Source organism: Cucurbita maxima, unplaced genomic scaffold (genome assembly GCF_002738345.1).
Source record: "Cucurbita maxima cultivar Rimu unplaced genomic scaffold, Cmax_1.0 Cma_Scf00001, whole genome shotgun sequence".
Lineage (NCBI taxonomy): Eukaryota > Viridiplantae > Streptophyta > Magnoliopsida > Cucurbitales > Cucurbitaceae > Cucurbita > Cucurbita maxima.
Window position 1 is genome coordinate 2,778,406 of NW_019272017.1, and position 18,222 is coordinate 2,796,627.

At 36.6% G+C, this 18,222-nt stretch overlaps 4 protein-coding genes across 5 annotated transcripts; 1 reads left to right on the forward strand and 3 right to left on the reverse strand.

Annotated features, from left to right (window-relative positions):
- Nucleotides 1-1,023: 1,023 nt before the first annotated feature.
- Nucleotides 1,024-2,497, reverse strand: LOC111481757. Its single transcript, XM_023127348.1, has 2 exons — nucleotides 2,377-2,497; nucleotides 1,024-2,287 (listed from the first exon to the last, which is right to left on the reverse strand). The coding sequence occupies exon 2, from the start codon at nucleotides 1,706-1,708 to the stop codon at nucleotides 1,223-1,225; it is 486 nt and encodes a 161-aa protein (XP_022983116.1). The 5' UTR covers nucleotides 1,709-2,287; nucleotides 2,377-2,497; the 3' UTR covers nucleotides 1,024-1,222.
- A 1,623-nt stretch (nucleotides 2,498-4,120) lies between these two features.
- Nucleotides 4,121-6,866, reverse strand: LOC111486017. Its single transcript, XM_023133012.1, has 6 exons — nucleotides 6,855-6,866; nucleotides 5,563-5,708; nucleotides 4,937-5,036; nucleotides 4,764-4,859; nucleotides 4,565-4,662; nucleotides 4,121-4,288 (listed from the first exon to the last, which is right to left on the reverse strand). Exons 1-5 carry the CDS (start codon nucleotides 6,864-6,866, stop codon nucleotides 4,624-4,626), a joined length of 393 nt encoding a protein of 130 aa, XP_022988780.1. The 3' UTR covers nucleotides 4,121-4,288; nucleotides 4,565-4,623.
- Nucleotides 6,867-8,265: 1,399 nt separating this feature from the next.
- Nucleotides 8,266-13,690, forward strand: LOC111479043 (probable serine/threonine-protein kinase At1g54610). The gene is made up of 9 exons (XM_023123505.1): nucleotides 8,266-8,358; nucleotides 8,614-9,204; nucleotides 9,841-10,125; nucleotides 10,285-10,602; nucleotides 10,873-11,100; nucleotides 11,402-11,502; nucleotides 12,238-12,349; nucleotides 12,493-12,939; nucleotides 13,078-13,690. Exons 2-9 carry the CDS (start codon nucleotides 8,797-8,799, stop codon nucleotides 13,282-13,284), a joined length of 2,106 nt encoding a protein of 701 aa, XP_022979273.1. The 5' UTR covers nucleotides 8,266-8,358; nucleotides 8,614-8,796; the 3' UTR covers nucleotides 13,285-13,690.
- Nucleotides 13,691-15,019: 1,329 nt separating this feature from the next.
- LOC111480334 (beta-glucuronosyltransferase GlcAT14B-like) lies at nucleotides 15,020-17,783 on the reverse strand. Of its 2 annotated transcripts, none has more exons than XM_023125314.1 (5): nucleotides 17,556-17,783; nucleotides 16,168-16,877; nucleotides 16,012-16,087; nucleotides 15,808-15,923; nucleotides 15,020-15,596 (listed from the first exon to the last, which is right to left on the reverse strand). In XM_023125314.1, the coding sequence occupies exons 2-5, from the start codon at nucleotides 16,736-16,738 to the stop codon at nucleotides 15,097-15,099; spliced, it is 1,263 nt and encodes a 420-aa protein (XP_022981082.1). In that variant the 5' UTR covers nucleotides 16,739-16,877; nucleotides 17,556-17,783; the 3' UTR covers nucleotides 15,020-15,096. The 2 variants fall into 2 exon arrangements, with proteins under 2 accessions (XP_022981082.1, XP_022981084.1); XM_023125316.1 differs by lacking the exon at nucleotides 17,556-17,783 and adding an exon at nucleotides 17,394-17,549 and having other exon boundaries at nucleotides 15,097-15,596.
- Nucleotides 17,784-18,222: the final 439 nt, after the last annotated feature.

Genomic DNA, 18,222 nt, shown 5'->3' on the forward strand with positions numbered 1-18,222 from the left:
AAATGGCATTATAGAAGAGTAAATTGGACGTGTAAAGTAGACAACGAAGCAACAGATAAACCAGAGGAAAATAAATAAATAGGCGAGACCGAGAGAAGCTTAGATATGATTATACGCCAGAGAGAGTGAAAACAGCCCATCAGACATCCTAAACTAAAACACAACTTCAAAAGTGCTTCTAATTGCGTTTAATACACATTATATGTATAGTATGAGCGAGACAGAGTTCTGTACCTCTTTTCCCACTGTCACGGTGCCAAAATCATCAAAGACACGATTCATTTCAATCTTTTCCCATCGACATAAGTACGAAAACTATCAAGACAAGATTCATTAGTACAACAGATAAAGTTCCATTGATTTATTTAATCTACCTTTGGTTTGAATTCCTCTGCCCACTGTGTCAAAATATAACATCATAACAATGATAAAGAATCGATAACATCAAATAATTGGATATAGAATCTTCTACCACTATATGAAAGACAACAACAAGAAAACAATCAAATACTTTAGCACAACAAATCAAACAAGTTAATCTCACTTGTGAAGTCCCAGACCCAAGGTACTGCACTTGATAGCCCCAATATTCCCAATTCCCCTACATCCTTAGCAATCTACATGTGCTACATAGCATTGTCGGTTGGCTTTGACATAGAAGGTTGTCTCTACAAACGAGCACGAGTTCTTTCGACATGTTTAATCATCACACACACACTTCTTAGAGGTCACCCAAACTAGAATTGCTCTAAGTTGTATGGGCTCAAAATCACTCTGATTTTCCTGTGGTGTCAGTTTATTCATGTGTCATTTCGCCTAGAGGCCTATCGTTCTTGCCCATCCTTCCACTAATGCCCAAGCTACCACTCCAAGTGTCAAATTCATGGGCCAAACTTTCATTTTGCCATGGACTTGGAACTTTGATTATAACCATAAGGAGAGACAAAACGCATACTCTTGCAAACGATAGCCATCTGATATTTTTCAGATACAGTACACAAACCAAATTCAAGCTCAACCATGTTAGCGCAAACCAATCAAATCAATGTTCAATTCCTATCTCACTTCCCAGTTCCCACACCCCCTATTCTAGAACACAAATGGTAGCAAAAACTAGTGAAAACAATATCAATTTCCATCAAGCTCATTATAATTAAGAAGCAGAGTCATAATTGACAATTTTAGACAATTCTGGCAGCTAAAAGAAAATTTGAACCTGAAGTTAATCATACTTTTCTCTCCATGAATACATAAGAAAGAAAACCCATGACAATGCCAATGTGACATCCCCAACGACCTGTCGAGGCCAATCTTTAGCAAGATCTTCGAGCTTCCTCTCGAAGTAAACTCTCCATATGGCCATAGCTAAGTGAAGCAACACGCACCCTTTAGCAAAGAAGCTTTGGAAGTCTCTGTCTTTGACAAAAGACACCATGAATAAAAGAAACCCAACAGTAAAGAGAAGCAAACCAGAGAAGGAATCAGATGTTTTTATCAGAAGCTGATCACGAGGGCTAGATCCCTGCAGCTTGATTGCAGTCTCAGGGCCATGGCCAAACACATAGACCTCGTGGGAATAAAACATCATTAAGGCTCCACATGTTAAAGCAATCAGAGAATGAAGCATACAAATCAACAAAAACGCAGATGATGCCATTGATTTGATTTGATTTTCCCCTGGTGAAGAAAGAAGACTTCCCCTCTTCATTTCAAATCAAAAAACAAGAGTGGAAGAGCAATGGAGTCCCTAGAAGAAAGGAAATCTCTATGGCAAAGCGTACAAACCCAGCAATCAAAAACCCCCTGCCAGATCCAATGTGCGAGTTGACAGCGAGAGGATGTTGATCATGATCTGTCAAAAACCCTAAACCTCCGCCTAACAAGCCCTCATTCCATTCCACATTACACTGAACTAAAACTCAAATATGAACAAAGATCTCCAGCACGAATAAATCAAAAAAATCTAGAAAAACAACCCCCAATTTCCAACCAAAATCCTAAACTCGACACACTGGATGGAACCCGAAACGGGTTGTTGCAGAAAACAGAGGGAGAATTAAGAGAAGGAATGGGGAATGGGCAATAATGGATGGCAATCCCATGAGAAATCTTCGGAATTAAAGAAGGGGTTGAGATCGAGAGAGATGGGCGGGAGAGCATGGGATGTGGTTAATTGCCATAGTCGCTGCTTCCAGTCGCCATCTCCATTCCCATACCTTCTGCTGCTTCTCATGCGGTAAACGCCACGCCCCTACAGCCAATTTCCTGTGGGATTGTTCTTGTGGCGCTGCAAAACAAGTTTGGTAGCGATGGGTCAATTTCAATTCCCAAAAATTCCATCCGCCATGATTATGGGGAAGAAGATGGGATGGAAACCTTTAAACTAATTCGATTAACAAACTCATTATATGCTGATCAAGATTTGGAATCCAGATTCCCAGATTCGTGTAAGATTCATATAATACAGCTAAAGTGAACATAGCAAATAAGCCTTCAACTAAGATGTAAAGTAAGAAGTTGGAATCTTCACACTTCCTAAATATTGTTGAGCTACAAAATTAAATAAGCTAAAAAATTCCTAAAATAAAAAAATTAATTTACTAATTTTAGTCTCCATTTGATTTTTTTCTTTTTCATATTTTGAAATCAAATTTATAAATTTTACTTCCATCTCAGTTTTTCTAAATTATTTTATTTAATTAAAAAAATTCAAAATCAAAATCAAAATTTCAAAACTAATAATTATTCGAAGACCTATTAAAATATATAAAATATAAGAACTAAATAATCACAACCGTGAAAAGTTCAAAATTTATTAGAAACTATTTATGTTATGAATAATCATAATTTCTATTATTTCTTAAGGGTTGAATCTTATTCCAATTTCTTCGAGGGTCTTTTTACAAGCTTGTCCTTAAAATCGTCCTTGCATCATTTAGTCCTTAACTTATGTCTCGAGTTTAGGGTGTATTGCATTCCTTATACCCAACAAGCCTTGACGTTTGTGCCTTTTGACTATCTTCTCAATATCTTTGGTGGAAAATAGAAGCTTTCCTTGGTAATCCTTGTGCTACCTAATATCTTTGAGTTTAGGGCGTTCGGCCTTCCTTATGCTCAACAAGCCTTGACATAATCAATCTTATTCCTTGAAGGTTGTATCTTACAGATTCCTTTTGTTCCTCCTTGTACTACTTGTTCTGAGTTATGTCCTTCCATGTTCTTGGTTTGTCTTTCTTCGGCTTGTCCTTACTTGAGGTTATTAACTTATGATTTTAGGCCATGGACTTATTCCGGCATTTTTCCTATTGACTATCTTCTTAACATCTTTTTTTGAGAATATAAGTGTTCCTTAGTAATTCTTGTGTTACCTTGTATCTGGGAGTTTAAGGCGTATGACCTTCTTTATACCCAGCTACTTCTTCTTCTTTATGCCGTTCCAAGTTCCTTAAGGGTCTTTTTTATGAGTTTGTCCTTCTCTACCTTGTCCTTATAATCGTCCTTGCATCCTTTAGTCCTTAACTTGCGTCTGGAGGCGATGGACTTATTCCAACATTTGTTCCTTTTGACTGCCTTCTCAATCTTTTTTTTGTTAAGATTAATAGTCTTTCTTGGTTAACATTTTGTTACCTATCTTAGAGCGTCGACATATGACCTTCATCATACCAAACAAGGCTTGACATAATCGACATTATTTTTTGAAGTGTTGTATCTTGGAGGTTCCTCTAGTTCATTCCAGTACTACTCGTTCTTAGTTATGTCCTCCCAAATTCCTTGAGGATCTTTTTACAAGTTTGTCCTTCTCTGTGTTGTTCTTATAATTGTTCTTATAATCATCCTAGTGTCCTTCAGTCCTTTTCCAGTCTTTTATGAGTTTGTACTCCGACTTGTTCTGATTCTAATAAAAAGATTCTATTTTCGACTTTTTTTTTGAACATTTCAACTAAACAATCGTACTAAAAAGCCATAAATAATCAAATCACAATGATTTAACTAAATCATCCATCTACCCTGTTTTCTAGTTTAATCTCAATTTAACCCTCACAAATTGAATTAGTCTAATAAAAATCAATTGAAGTTTGATTCTTGGAGAAGTTGAAATTGTTTGATAGAAACCCAGGTGGGTTGGTTCCTTGGTCCAGTTTGGCTGTAATTTCAGAGCCTGAAGTACAAAATTGTCGCTGGATTGAAGCACAGTCAACTAGTTAGGATGGTTCAGTCGATTGCAGCAGCTTCGCAGTTTCTGGTATTAACCTTAGTCATTGGATGTGCCAAAAGACAAACGCATATACTGTATGAAGAAAACAAAATACAAGAATGTTGTACTTGTACTGAGAAAGTAGTAAAATAGCAGCAAAATGCACATGTAAATCCTGAGAATGTTGTACTTGGCCATCATAAACTCAGGACTTTTGATATCTACCTGTATAATTATTTTTATCTTCACATTCATGAATGAAGGCTTTTGTTCTATTCTGTTAAAGGGATTCATATGTGTATCTAACCATTTTGAGGCAGTAAGATCAGCAGCAATCCAGAAAGTTTTGGGTTTAAGACAAGCACTTACCACCAAGCCTGCTACATATTCCATTTAGATTGATTCGCCATCATAACTCTATGCTTCAGCTAGTTACAACCGCGTCCTCCACCAGCCCAGTTGAAAAGCTGATATGATGCAGAACATGCAAGAGTTTGATCAAACTAAACTACAAAGAGAAAACAACAATGTGTCTACTAGTTGGACGAGCTTTGTCGAACTCATTTACCTCTCTTGGCCCAGCTCTGTTTTCAGGGTTGCAGTCTGGACTGATCCCAATCCCTTCAAAGCCCAATCGGGTAGCGGGGAAAGCACATACACGCACCTGCGACACCGTCCAAAAGCAAAATTTCAGGGTGACTGAAATACGAAAAGCCATTGAGAAATTTATCAATTAAATACCGTTTGAGAGGCAGAAGTAGGTGGCATGAACAATGTTAGACCACCATCAACGCGTGGTAGTCTATTCCGGAAGACTGTGACGGGTCTTGGCGCTAGGTATCTACACAAAAGCGTTATTTCAGCCCAGGGTCATTACCCAACTAGGAAAATTAAGAACATTCAAGAGGGTGTGAAACTAAAATACCCACCCTGGAATAAAGGAAGAAGTGAAAACTGCATTGATGGAAGAAACTTTTCAAGAACTTCAAATGAGAAGACGTTAAAATTTAAACCAGTAGATGAGTAAAGAAAGAACTGCAAATCTCCCGTTTCACAATGATCCTAGAGCAAGAGGATAAATTGAAACTTGCGATACACGATATACAAAAAAACCACGTTTCCATGGAAGCAATCAACCTACTAAAAACGCCCTAATCCTCCTTAATCGAAACCACGAAAAATACAAAAGATGTCGATAACAGGCAAAAGAAAAAGAAACAATGAACAATCCTTTGATTAACCTCTGAGTTCTCCAGTGAACCCTAAAATCGGAACAGCCGGCTGTACCCTTAAAATTCCAAACCCAGAACAGAATAGTCAAGAGCGAACTATCCACAAAACTAAAAGGCTGAATGAAGTTACATTACCTCTGTTTTTCATCACCGATACGACGCGAAAAACTTCTTCCGATTCTGCTATCTCTTCCTCTGATTTCCTGGTAATGATCTAGCAGCGTTTGATTTCGGCAAGAACACTCGAGAGGGAAAGAGGTCGTTGATGGAGCGCTCTGATTCTAGTGGGAGAATGTGCTGAAGCAGAAGAGAGTGCGAGTGCGGGAGAAATTTATATGATCCGTGTGAAAGGCCCTGTGGCCGAGACAGCTGGCGTCCAACTAAGCGATGGCTATAACGGCTATGAAGATCGTTTGACTTTGACCGTGAAAAACCGTCCACGATCGAACGGCTAGGTATAATTTAAATTGATGTTTTTTTTTTTTCCTTTTTTTAAAACAATCACTGTGTGTGTGAATGTTTGATTAATCCACCACACTTAAATGGTGTGAAAGTTGTGTCTTATTTATAATTAAATAAATTACAAAGATATGAAAATACTAATAAATGGAAATAACAATAAAATAAATGGAAAGATACACTGCGGTCTTACAATTTTCCCTTTCTTAAGAACTTTCGTCCCAAAAATTTACTGTTCTTATCTTACCTTGAGTGTACTTGTCCTCAAGTTATGTTCTTTCAAGCTCTTTAATGGGTCTTTTTAAGGGTTTGTTCTTCTCTGACTTGTCTTTATAATTATCATCGTGCCTTTAGTCCATACTGTGTGTCCTTATATTATCCTCGTATTACCTTATATTTTAAAGCTTAGAGCGTATCCAACCAAACTCAGCATAATCGTACGAGTAATATATATTAGTATTATTATAAAAAATAAATAAAATAGTGTGACGTGGCATGTGATCTTTTGTAATCAAGCTAGGTCAATTATTTATGGACAAAAAAGTTGAATTTTTAATACGTACAAACAAAATCTACGTGCATGCATGAGAAAGGCTTTAATAATGTTAGGCTCTTTGGAGACACAATGACACGTAGGCCCATAATAAACAAAATATATCACCATATAATAACATTTAATTATTACTTTAAATCATATGTTTGACGAAATATTTTTTTCGGGTATGAAATTTGAACCTTTTAATAGCTAAGAGTATATTTTTCGCCCATACTCAACCGTCGTACTAAGCTACGACAGGAGAATACACACTATTATTAGTAAAATATCTTTTTCAATGCTCGATTGTTTGAGAACCGTGACTGAGTGTTTTCAAATCAAGACAAGAACATGTGAAAGCCATAATACAAAGTTTAACCGTGCGAGAGCCATAGCAGAGTATTTTCAGACAAAGATAAGAGTAGACTTTTACCGAAGGAGGCATATCAAAATATATATTTCAACCGATTGTATTTATTTATAAAATAATACACATAAAAAAAATGCTATTTTTCAATAATTACCAATCATACTTTTTAAGTAATAAATAAAATTTGGTCAAATGAAGACAAAAAATAGAAGTATCCCATGTAGGGGTAGATTTGTCCAATGAAAAAAGTACAAAGACCATAAATGGATAATAATTGAATGTATCTTGTTTGTGATTTAAAAATATATAAAAATTACTTTAAAATACGTTTTAATTATTAAAATCAAATTTTATTGTAAAAAAAATCCATTTAAATTCTCTTATATAAATAATTCTAAATACAACAGAAAATTTAATAATTTTTAATCCATATCAAACTCATAAATTTATTTATATTTTTGTCGTATTAGTAAATTGAATTATAAAAAAAAAAAAAAACTGCCCGAAAAATTGCCCACCACATCCATATATCAATTTAAATATAACTCAATTTATTATTTAATATTTTATACATATTTAAAATATATAGGGCTAAATTGATATAAATCTCTATGATATTCAAAGAATCGGAATCATATGTCATGTTGATTTATCTTTATTATTATTATTTAGTCAATTACAAGTTTAGGTTGTAAAATTTTAATATTCGATCTAATTTATCTCTGATTTTTTAAAAAAATAATATAATAAATTAGCGAACTATAATTTTTAAATTTCACAAAAAAAAAGAATATAAAATTAAAATTTTAATAATGCAATTAAAATTGATTAAATATAACATAAAATTGATGCACAAGATTTATAAGAGTTATAAAATAAAATTAAAAAAATTAATATTAAAAAAAAGAAAAAAATAATTGAAAAGAAGAGCCAAACGACATCACTGATCATAACCTCTCAGGCTGAGAGAGAGCGAGAGGAGTGGGGCGTCCACAACTTCACATTATTGCTACCCTTTCACTCTCCTTTTCAGGCGCGTGGCTTTTAATCGCAAAATTGTATAATATACCTTTAAGCTTAAAAAGAAAAAATCTAAAAAATATACATAAATTTTTTTAAAAGTTGGTTTTTTTTTAAAATGCAGCTATTAAAGCCAATAAATTGGCAGTGTGTAACACGTACTTTCATAAGCGCGTGGAGTAACCGAGAAGAATGTCTTATTCACAGGCCTCTCTCTCTCTCTCTCTCTTACCGAAAAGCTTCAGACAATTACGATAATTTCGTTTTTTGTTTTGTTCTTAAATAAATTACGATTTTAATTTAACTTTATTTAATTTTTTAATTATTGGTTTATTCCGTTTCTTGATTCACCTTCTGTTATCATCGTGCCCTAGATCCATGTCCTTCTTTTTCAGGCCCCAGTTCACTCCATAAGCTTCACTCTCTCTCTCTCTCTTTTTCTCTGCATTTTTTGTTCTTTTTTTCTTCTTTCTCTCCGCTGTTTCTAGCCTGGGAAAACGTGGAACTACTTCTAGCGTCTTCCCTTTTGCTTCATCATTGGTTTTTTGTAAGTTCAGTTTATGAATTTGTTTGTTGGGGTTTCTTCTCCATACTCTTTTGGTTCCGATTCAGTGGGATTAGATTACATTTCGTATAGGGATTTTTTTGTAGACTGCTAGTGTTGTTTTGGAATCTATTAGCGTTATTGGATGTGTATTTCGTCTGAATTTTGGTAGGATTTTGCAAGATTTTGGGGTGTAATTGATGAAATTTGTTTGGTTTCTGCTGCTGTGAAAGTTGTGGCTATTCTGGTATTTGATAGGGAATGGGAATTGCGGTTCTGATGAGCTAAGTTGTGGGTGTTTTAGGTTTACTTTCGAAGTTTTTTTTTGAGTTTTCACGATATGGGTGTGTTAGAAGAGGAGGATGTATTGGTAGTGAATGATTTTGAAGGGTGAATATTGATTCTGAAGGAGGATATTGTTGGGGGTGGTTTGAGTACATTATGGGTTGCGTTTGTTGTAAGCCCTCTGCTATAGAGGATAGCAAGGAAAGTCCGAGGGAGAGGCTGTCGAACAAGACCTCGTCCGACCTGCAGGTGGCAAGAGTGACTTCGTCGTCGAGGGAAGAAGCTTATCGATCTAAAGATCATCATGATGGTAATGATGCAATAGTGACATTGATTAACAAGCAGGTGAATGGGTCAGGTCGATTGCAGAGTGAAATTTTTGAGAGGAAGAGGGAGAAGATGGAGCATATGGCTGCTCAACATCCTTCAATGGGGAGAATTCCAAAGGCAGCAGAGGGAGACCAAATTGCTGCAGGCTGGCCGCCGTGGCTGGCTGCAGTTGCTGGAGAGGCAATCAGAGGGTGGTTACCCCGACGCGCTGATTCTTTTGAGAAATTGGATAAAGTACGCTCTTTCGATAATTTACTTTTTGAATTGTTTTATTGTCCCCTTCCCAACAAACACACACCCAGAGAAGAAAGTAGGGAAAAAAAATGGACACGCTGCACACACCTCGTTCTGAAAATTGATGTTTCTAATCGAGCAATAGACGTTGAGTTGGCATTTTGTGACTGAACATAGTACTCTCCCAGTCTTTTCTTAAGAATTAAGAGATGCACTAGATGATCCAACAATGCCCTTTATTGGAGCTGTTCTTGCATTCACTTTATTTATTGAAGGCTGGAGCTGCCCCTCGCATACTTGTTGGTTATGGTGATTAATGTAGCTTGCTTTACGTAGATCGACTTTTTCAGTAGGATAATAATGAGACTACGGAGTCCGAAAGTTTCACAATTGCACTTTTGTTTGAGGAACAATCGAAACATACTGGTACATACCATTTTATTTTTGTTAATATTTGGAAATGGCTCTAGTGAAGATGTCTGATAGTAAGTGGGATATTACTTAGAATGGCTCAAGTGGTCTCTCTTCTGTGCATATTGTGATTGTTCATTTTAATTTTTAGGATGATAGTAATGATGCTTTGTTTTAAATCTTAATAGGATGATACTAATAATGAAGAAATGATCACTTGTGCAGATTGGTCAAGGGACTTATAGTAATGTATATAGGGCTCGTGACCTTGACCAAAAGAAAATTGTTGCTTTGAAGAAAGTAAGGTTCGACAATCTGGAACCTGAGAGCGTCCGCTTTATGGCCAGGGAAATTCACATATTGCGTCGGCTCGATCATCCAAATGTGATAAAGCTGGAGGGTCTAGTTACGTCAAGGATGTCTTGCAGCCTCTATCTTGTATTTGAGTACATGGAACACGACTTGGCAGGACTTGCTTCACACCCTGGTGTAAAGTTTACAGAGGCACAGGTAACTGCAGGATTTTATTCCATTATCATTTATCAATGTCGAGGTCTTTGCTTTTTGATGTCTAATCAAAGCATTTGAAGAAACTACTTTTGCATATTCCCGGTTCACTTATTTATACCGGATCACTGATATTTAAAGTCTAATTTATCTTGAGGGCAGGTTAAATGTTACATGCAACAACTTTTGCATGGACTTGATCATTGTCACAGTCATGGAGTTCTGCATCGTGATATAAAGGGTTCCAACCTTTTAATCGACAATAATGGCGTCTTGAAAATTGCAGACTTTGGTTTAGCAAGTTTTTTTGATATCCACCAAAATCAGCCGCTGACAAGTCGGGTTGTAACTCTTTGGTATAGACCGCCTGAGCTTTTACTCGGTGCTACTTATTATGGTACAGCTGTAGATTTGTGGAGTACTGGCTGCATACTTGCTGAATTGTATGCTGGGAAGCCCATTATGCCAGGAAGAACAGAGGTATATTATTTTTCGCCAAATTCTATATCTGACTTAAACCGAAACTCCTAGCTTATTATTATCTTATGAGATCATGTTAATTCAATATTCATTTCTGGTCACTGGCTTTATAATATCTTATGAGATCATGTCTATGTTTTTTCTTGTCATAACATGTACCAATTAGAAGCTGTGTGCTTCTTTATGTTTCTATCCGATGTTTGCTATTTTGATTCCCGAGCATATGATGCTTATCGAGTCAAGTATTTACACCGGCATTATGTGTTGTAGGTGGAGCAGCTACATAAAATATTTAAACTCTGTGGCTCTCCTTCAGAGGATTATTGGAGAAAATCAAGGCTGCCACATGCAACGATATTTAAGCCCCAACAGCCCTATAGATGCTGCGTTGCTGACACGTTTAAGGATTTCCCTGCACCAGCTTTAGCTCTCATTGAGATGTTACTCTCTATAGATCCTGCTGATCGTGGCTCTGCCGCTCTTGCCCTTAAAAGCGAAGTATGTTGTGATATGGGTTATATAATCTTTCTTATATGACTGTTATAATAGAGTATCCAATCTCCATCAAGTGTCTGCATCTCTCTCTATATTTATCTATGTTGTATTTATCAAGTTGTGTTGATCAGTTTAAAGTTTTATAGTGGTATACTTAGAATGTTTGGAGTTACTCTCTAGGGTCCTTGGTTCAAGCCATTGTTCAAAATTTATTAACTTAAAACCTTGTTGCTCACCTTGAGTTGGCGAAGTCTCTCTGGACATTACGTTTATATTCCTGACTGTTTCGAATTGTTTATTTCAGTTTTTTTCAACGAAGCCACTTCCTTGTGATCCTTCGAGCTTGCCGAAGTATCCTCCGAGCAAAGAATTTGATGCCAAGATAAGGGATGAGGAAGCTAGAAGGTATTTGTTATACTACAAAATATATCAAGATCTAGCGTTTATTTCTCTTGGATGTGGAATAGTATCAAGTTACTTGCCTCACTAAATCTTACAAGAAATAAATTTGTGATGTCTGATATTCTTAATGCATCTTGGGAATAAATTTACAAGGAATAAAGTTCTATAGACTTTTTGAAAAATACTTTTGGTTCAAAATTATTTAGGAAGTTAATCCAGTCGCGCTCGAGGTTACTTTCAACATCACTGGGGGGACACAGGGTTGGAGTTAATCCAAACACAGTTACTGGCTAATAATTTTCGACATCATCGGGAGATACTGATACTAGTATGGATGCAAGCCAAAACCATAACATGGACTCGTTTGATCGAGCTGACTTGGTTTGGATAGATTTTGAAGTTTATATGGTGATTGGTTTGGTTTCTGAAATATAAAACTAAACACTAGTTGGGATCAGTTCGTTTTTGGAATCTTGACGATTTTGGTTGTTTTGCTAGACTTGAACCAACTCACTTACACACCCTAGATACTATTGCTTCTTTCTCTGTTGGCTGACGAGTGTCACGTTTCGTTCTAGTTAATCTTGGGAGATATTTTTCAGTTGATAGATCATAACTATGTTATCTTTTACACGATCATCCATGTACTACACGGTTCCTTCTGTAGTTCTATCTGGACTTGCACGATGAGAACAATTTACATGTTTTCTAAATAACGTTCCGTGATTAATTTCGTAGACAAGGAGCGGTAGGAAGCAAGGGACACCGACATGACCTGCAAAGGAAAGATAGAGAGTCTCGAGCCGTCCCTGCACCTGATGCCAATGCTGAGTTAGTCTCATCAATGCAGGTAACTTTCTGTTGAACATTAAACGGAACCATTTTGTAGAGGAGTTACAATTTAGATGCCGGAGTCCAACTGATTATCCAACGTCTGTTTAAGCACGCTATTTTATCTTGAAATATTTTGCTAATAAGATTACTCATTTGCAGAAAAGACAATCCAATTCAAAGAGCCGGAGTGAAAAGTTTAATCCACACCCAGAAGAAGCTTCTGGCTTTCCAATTGATCCACCTAGACCATCACAAGGAGCAGAACGAACGGATTCTCAGGTGCGTCATCCTAAGAAAGCCTCACATTCAGGACCACTTGCTCAGCGGGCCGCTTGGGTAAAGGCTAGTAAGAACCCAGATGACGCTCCGAAAATCTCAACCGGGGCCGATACGTTCACAACTTCAGGACTAGTAGCACCTAGAAGAAGTATGCTGGGGGAAAAGTCTGACGCTTCACAAGGAGAGGTTAAAAAACTAATTGGCAGGTTTCCTGGTTCCTTCAAGGAAACCTCGGAATCCTCTATGCTACCCGACCAGAAGTTCTCAAATCACAGTATCGTAGGCTCACACGACAAAGAGAGGTGCAGCACCAAAGACCCTATAGTTGTAAGTATGCGAACGACGTATTTTACCGTGCCTTCAAGTGCATTTTTCTTGCATTTACCATGATTTTTTCTCAACTCATCTGCATTTACCACTGTTTTCTGAGTATCTGTTCATGTGTACGTACTACTAATACAACAGGTGGGTTATGGCTCAAAAGGTCATAAGATTCATTACTCTGGTCCATTACTGGTTCCTTCCGGCAACATGGACCAAATGTTGAAGGACCACGATCGTCATATCCAAGAGGCAGTAAGACGAGCTCGGCTCGACAAGGCCAAGGCACGAAAGGTTCAAGTTGACGGGAAACAGATGTCGACAAATTCATTATTCGTCTCCGGTCGTTAACCTGGGAGATGGGTAGATATCAAAAAGACATCAAATGCTAGAGTTCATTATTAGGGTGAGCAGATATCACACCAGAAATATGATCAAACGATTGGGTGGTGGTTCCTGCTGTACAGACAAGTCTTCCTAAGAACATCGAGTCGAGTCGAGGCTTTTCTTAGCTCTAGTTTATATTTTAACGACGAAAAAAAGCAGAGAAAATTCTTCCTCTCTTCTCGCAAGGTAACACGCTGCAAATTATGTAGGGTTCTAAAATGTTTTGGCCATAGATTGATCTTATTAGGCTGTGTATAATTTAAGTGGATGTGAGATTGTTTTGTTTCATCATCTAGAGAATTGTTGAACCAGAGAATGGCCAAAGAAGCAGGCTGCAAATGCTGCAATGCAGTAGACTTTTCTTTCATTATTTCTCATTTCAAACCTTCTAATTTACGGGTACGTCGATGATGAATATAACGAGGCATTGACTCGATGCTTATTTTATCTCTTCAAGTGTTGCTCAAATCATCCCGTCATTATTAAAAATTGATTCAGATCCTAAGGAGTGATTCTTCAACTAGAAATGTGTAGATGTGAAGAAACTATTTGACTTGTTGAAACAATAAATTTTCTTAAGAATGAAGAAATTATTTGACTTACTTAAAAAAAAAAATTAATATAATTATCCATTGTATGGATAATGGTGCAACAATTTTTATTTAGTTATTTATTTATTTATTTATTTATTAAAGATAACTTCAAAACTAAATTTAGAATGATAAATAAAAGGGAAAAGACAAAGTCAAAGTCAAAGTCAAAGTCAACCACCTCAAATTCTTTTTAGTTATGATTTTTGGCACTAATTTTCGTGGCAATTTGGAAATGGACTTTCCACGTATTTCGAAGTCAAGGCTGTTATAATAATTCCCCAATTAGGCTTATCTCCCTTTTTTATTTTCTTTTTTATTCTTTAAGTTTGGCCACGTGTCAATAAAATCATATCCACATGGACTAAATCAAAATCAATGGATTAACAGCATAATTACTAACAAACAAATGTATCTTAAAGAAAGAGTTTTTTTTTTTTGTTAATAATAAATTTAAGCGCCTATTATATACTTATATATGTTCTTGTTTTCATTTATTTAAATAAGTATATTGAAATTTTATTAAAATTATGTTGGAACAATGATCTATTTGTTTATTAAATATTATTATATTTTTTTTAAGGTATGGAAATTGTCCATTATTCTTTTAAATACTTTTTTAAACAAATATAAAAAGTGAAAAAAAAAATCTTAAATTGTAATATCTCTAATTATGACTAGAGATGTTCACCGTATGGAGCGGAGATGAGGAAGGGAACCCTTCCCCGTCCTCGTCCTCACCTCCTACTTCAATTTTCAATCTACCAAAATTTATAGTGATTTCCAATATTTAAAAAAACGTAAGTCTTTCTAATAAATTCAATTATATTTATATTCATATATAAAAAGTGAAATGGGTAGAGAATAATTAATCCATTCTCTATCTGGTTTGAGGCTGATCGCTGATCGCGCGAGGCCAGACTCACTTCCTCCCCATTTAAGATGGGTCCCCACAAGACCCCGACTCCAAAGATTAAACATACATCTCTAATTGTAAAAGAAAATGAGAGCGAGTAAAGACGTTTTATTTATTCAATTCTTTTCCGCACAAAATACAAAGATTGAAGATCTAAAAGAGGTGAAAATGAAAGATAAAAAGAGAAACATGGTGGGAAAAGGCATATTAATAATATGCTAATTAATATTGGCACTAATCTTGCTTTGTTTTGTTTTAATTGTAACAAATTCATTTACACTGGTTTTCCCCGGACTTAGCTGCCAAAACAAGTCTAGCTATGAGACGGTGAAGCCGTTGAGCTCCTTCCCCTGGCTTCAGTTTCATCGGATCCCCCACCGTCGAACACTTGGGCTGGCCTCCGCACCAACCACCAGGCGTCAAATCTCCTTTGTTCCGACCAAGCAACTCCCTGTCGATCTTATCCAACACCGCGTCATCTTGTCTGAACTTCCGAGCAAACGCCGCATTGCTCCTCATTATCTTCTCTGTGTCGTTGATACTAAGTATGTGTGGATGCTGCTTCGGCGGAGTGTCCCATGATATGTAGTGTAAGTCGTGGTTCACCGCCGTATCAGCAAACTCCGGCACGTTGCAGATCACGGTGTGAAAATAACCTTCCGGGGACGACACGAAATTACTGTAGTACATCAGAAGTGTCCTTGGAAGATTGTCCCAACCCCAAATCAAATACTCCACAAATCCACGAGATAGAACCATCCATGCCGAACCTGCACCAATCAAATATAGACCGAATCACCTCAACGGTCTAAACCCACTGCTACTAGATATTGTCTTAGGGAGAGGTTTCCACACTCTTATATAGGGTGTTTCATTCTCCTTCCTAACCGACCGACGTGAAATCTCACCAAACTACTTTGAACTAGCTCCGCTCAACATAGACAAGTGCATACTAGATTCAACTTAAAGAGGAACACAAACCGGTAAACAACTTGAACGCTGTTGGCAATGTTCGTGATGGGTTGACACCAAAAATGTCGGATTTGGTCCTCAAATATAGGCCGGGATCAACGATCAACGGCATTGCTCGTTTATCCCTGTTGAATACAATCAAGAACAACAGCTCTACAACTATAAGTACTTTGATATGTTCAAATATGAGAGATGTGAGGATGGTATACTAACTCTTTCCACCCCAACTGGCTCGTATGCTCGAGAAAATTGAGGTTTCGATCTAAATTCATGAACGTATAAAGAAGATCTGCGACGTAAAGCGAACGGAATTTGAATCAAAATGGATTAAGATGAACAAATTCATAAGTTAAATGACAAGAAACGAACCATCTTGAGTGACAAGAGGATAATCAGAAGCACTGAGGTTGATAAACCAATCCCAATCCTTACTCCTCTTAAGAAGAATGGCACAAGCATGGAGAGTATTAGCAACCATGGTAGGTCCTCTGTAAGTAACCATATTGGCTTTGCTGATCATGAAAACATTATTAACTTCAACAAAAAGCGACTCGTTTCCGACTCGGAATGCCAATTCCAATCGCTCCTCCACTGGTGATTCGAGATCCAAATGAACAACATAATGATTCAAAGGGTGATATAATGCTTTAAGAATTCTCCATAGCTTTTCCAAATCGCCTTTCGACCCGGAAATCAAATAAGCGAAACGAGGGATGGTTGGTCCAGCCGGAGGTGGAGGTTGAACAAACTTTGTTTCAGCAAAAACACCACTCGTGTAGTTCATAGTCATTCGAGCGGGAAAGATAGCGAAAAACGAATTGATCGTGTAAAGCGAAGAGACGAGACCCATGTTGAAGAAGGTAACAAGAAGAAAAATGCATATCAAAGAGCTTATCACAAGAGGAAACATCCATTTCCTCTCCAAGTTCAAGGACCCCATCACAAGATCTTATCATGGATTGATATCAACTCCAGTTTCAATTGATATCAACGCCAATTTTCCCAATATTTTGATAACAACAAGGCAACCAAAAGACAACCAAATGGCAACCTCAAGCAGTCCAAATTTGGAGAAGGCCCTTAAGAAATGCAACAAATCAATAAATTATACTTCACACCAGGTTGATGAATACCAACAAATCAACATTTTATATTAATTTTCAATGAACAATCTCCTCAAGCTTCGCGTGAACTACTAGCTCAAGTAGTTTAAAGGGAAAAAAGAACACGACCCAAAATTCTAAACCAAAACTTTGATATCAATGATGAACAGCCAAATCCATTGACGATATTGAAACGTAATAGATAATTAAGCAGAAACCCTAGTTTATACATTCCAAATCAGGCAAGACATAGCCGATGAAGATTGATTAACAACATTTTCATAACAGGGGAAGCCATGGAACAGTCCAAGAACAACAAAATGCCATGAAAATCCAGCAAAACAAGAGCAACCCAGATGAACAGATCCTCAAATCATTAAACAGAAACCAAAACTAGAGGGAAAAACATCAAAGAAATTCAAGAAACCCATTAAAAAAAACAACCAAAATGAAGAGTAAATCAAAGAAACAAACGATTTCACGAATACCCACAAGGGAATAATCGCAGGGGAAGATGAAACAGCAATACCCAGAAGACAAAAACACCAAAAAACAGAATCACAGCACAAGAAACGAAATGGGGGGAAAGGGAATACGTAGAACACAAGGAAGAAACGCAAGAAGAATGAAGAGAGAGAGAGAGAGAGAAGAAACCTGGGGGGTTGTTGTTGATGTTTGAATGGCGTTGGTTCAAGGCAAAAACAATTAAAAACAAGGAATAGAAATCGGAGAGAATTGAAAGGAAATGGGGAAGAGCTTTTTTGGGCAAAAGGGGAAGGAGGAGGACAAGTGTTTATATGAGGAAATGGATGAAAAACCTGTTCGGATTTCTTCGGCCAAGTTTGGGACCTTCCCTTTGTTTAAGCCTATTTGCCATTTGTTTCCCCCCATTCCTCGCGTTCATGTGAAATTCAACGTATCTCATAAGCTTCCCTTCATTTCAATTTTCAAATCATCCCGGAATCTTGTGGACTGTCTCAAAGTTTTTTATCTTTTTCCATTTTTTTTTTTTTTTGTTCTTTCAACTCTCATGTGTCAAGAACCACAAATTTAGGTTAAAAATATGATTTTGATCTTGTTGGGTGGTAGATTATCCGGAATTCAACTAATCTAGATATGTATAAATGGAAATTTGAATCTCGATATTCATTGTTTTTTAACTAAAATAACAGACATATGTTAGCAGAGATTAGATATCCAAATTCTTAAGTTTAATGTTATTAGAGATCAGATATCAGTTCGTTTAGCTGTATATGATTGACATAAGAGATCAGATGTTCAAATTTATTTAACTAAAAAAAATCAAAAAAATTGAAGATTT

Bases quoted from the DNA above. Each gene is read 5' to 3' on its own strand.
- LOC111481757 (XM_023127348.1), bottom strand. From the start codon at position 1,708: ATGAAGAGGGGAAGTCTTCTTTCTTCACCAGGGGAAAATCAAATCAAA.
- LOC111486017 (XM_023133012.1), bottom strand. The intron at 5,037-5,562 runs GTAATGTAACTT...GCTTTTGTGTAG, and splicing joins ATCGGTGATGAAAAACAGAG to ATACCTAGCGCCAAGACCCG. The intron at 4,663-4,763 runs GTAAATGAGTTC...GCATCATATCAG, and splicing joins ACAGAGCTGGGCCAAGAGAG to CTTTTCAACTGGGCTGGTGG.
- LOC111479043 (XM_023123505.1), top strand. From the start codon at position 8,797: ATGGGTTGCGTTTGTTGTAAGCCCTCTGCTATAGAGGATAGCAAGGAA. The intron at 9,205-9,840 runs GTACGCTCTTTC...TCACTTGTGCAG, and splicing joins CTTTTGAGAAATTGGATAAA to ATTGGTCAAGGGACTTATAG. The intron at 12,350-12,492 runs GTAACTTTCTGT...ACTCATTTGCAG, and splicing joins AGTTAGTCTCATCAATGCAG to AAAAGACAATCCAATTCAAA.
- LOC111480334 (XM_023125314.1), bottom strand. From the start codon at position 16,738: ATGGGGTCCTTGAACTTGGAGAGGAAATGGATGTTTCCTCTTGTGATA. The intron at 16,088-16,167 runs GTTCGTTTCTTG...TTTACGTCGCAG, and splicing joins TCCTCTTGTCACTCAAGATG to ATCTTCTTTATACGTTCATG. The intron at 15,924-16,011 runs GTTAGTATACCA...TGTATTCAACAG, and splicing joins AGCCAGTTGGGGTGGAAAGA to GGATAAACGAGCAATGCCGT.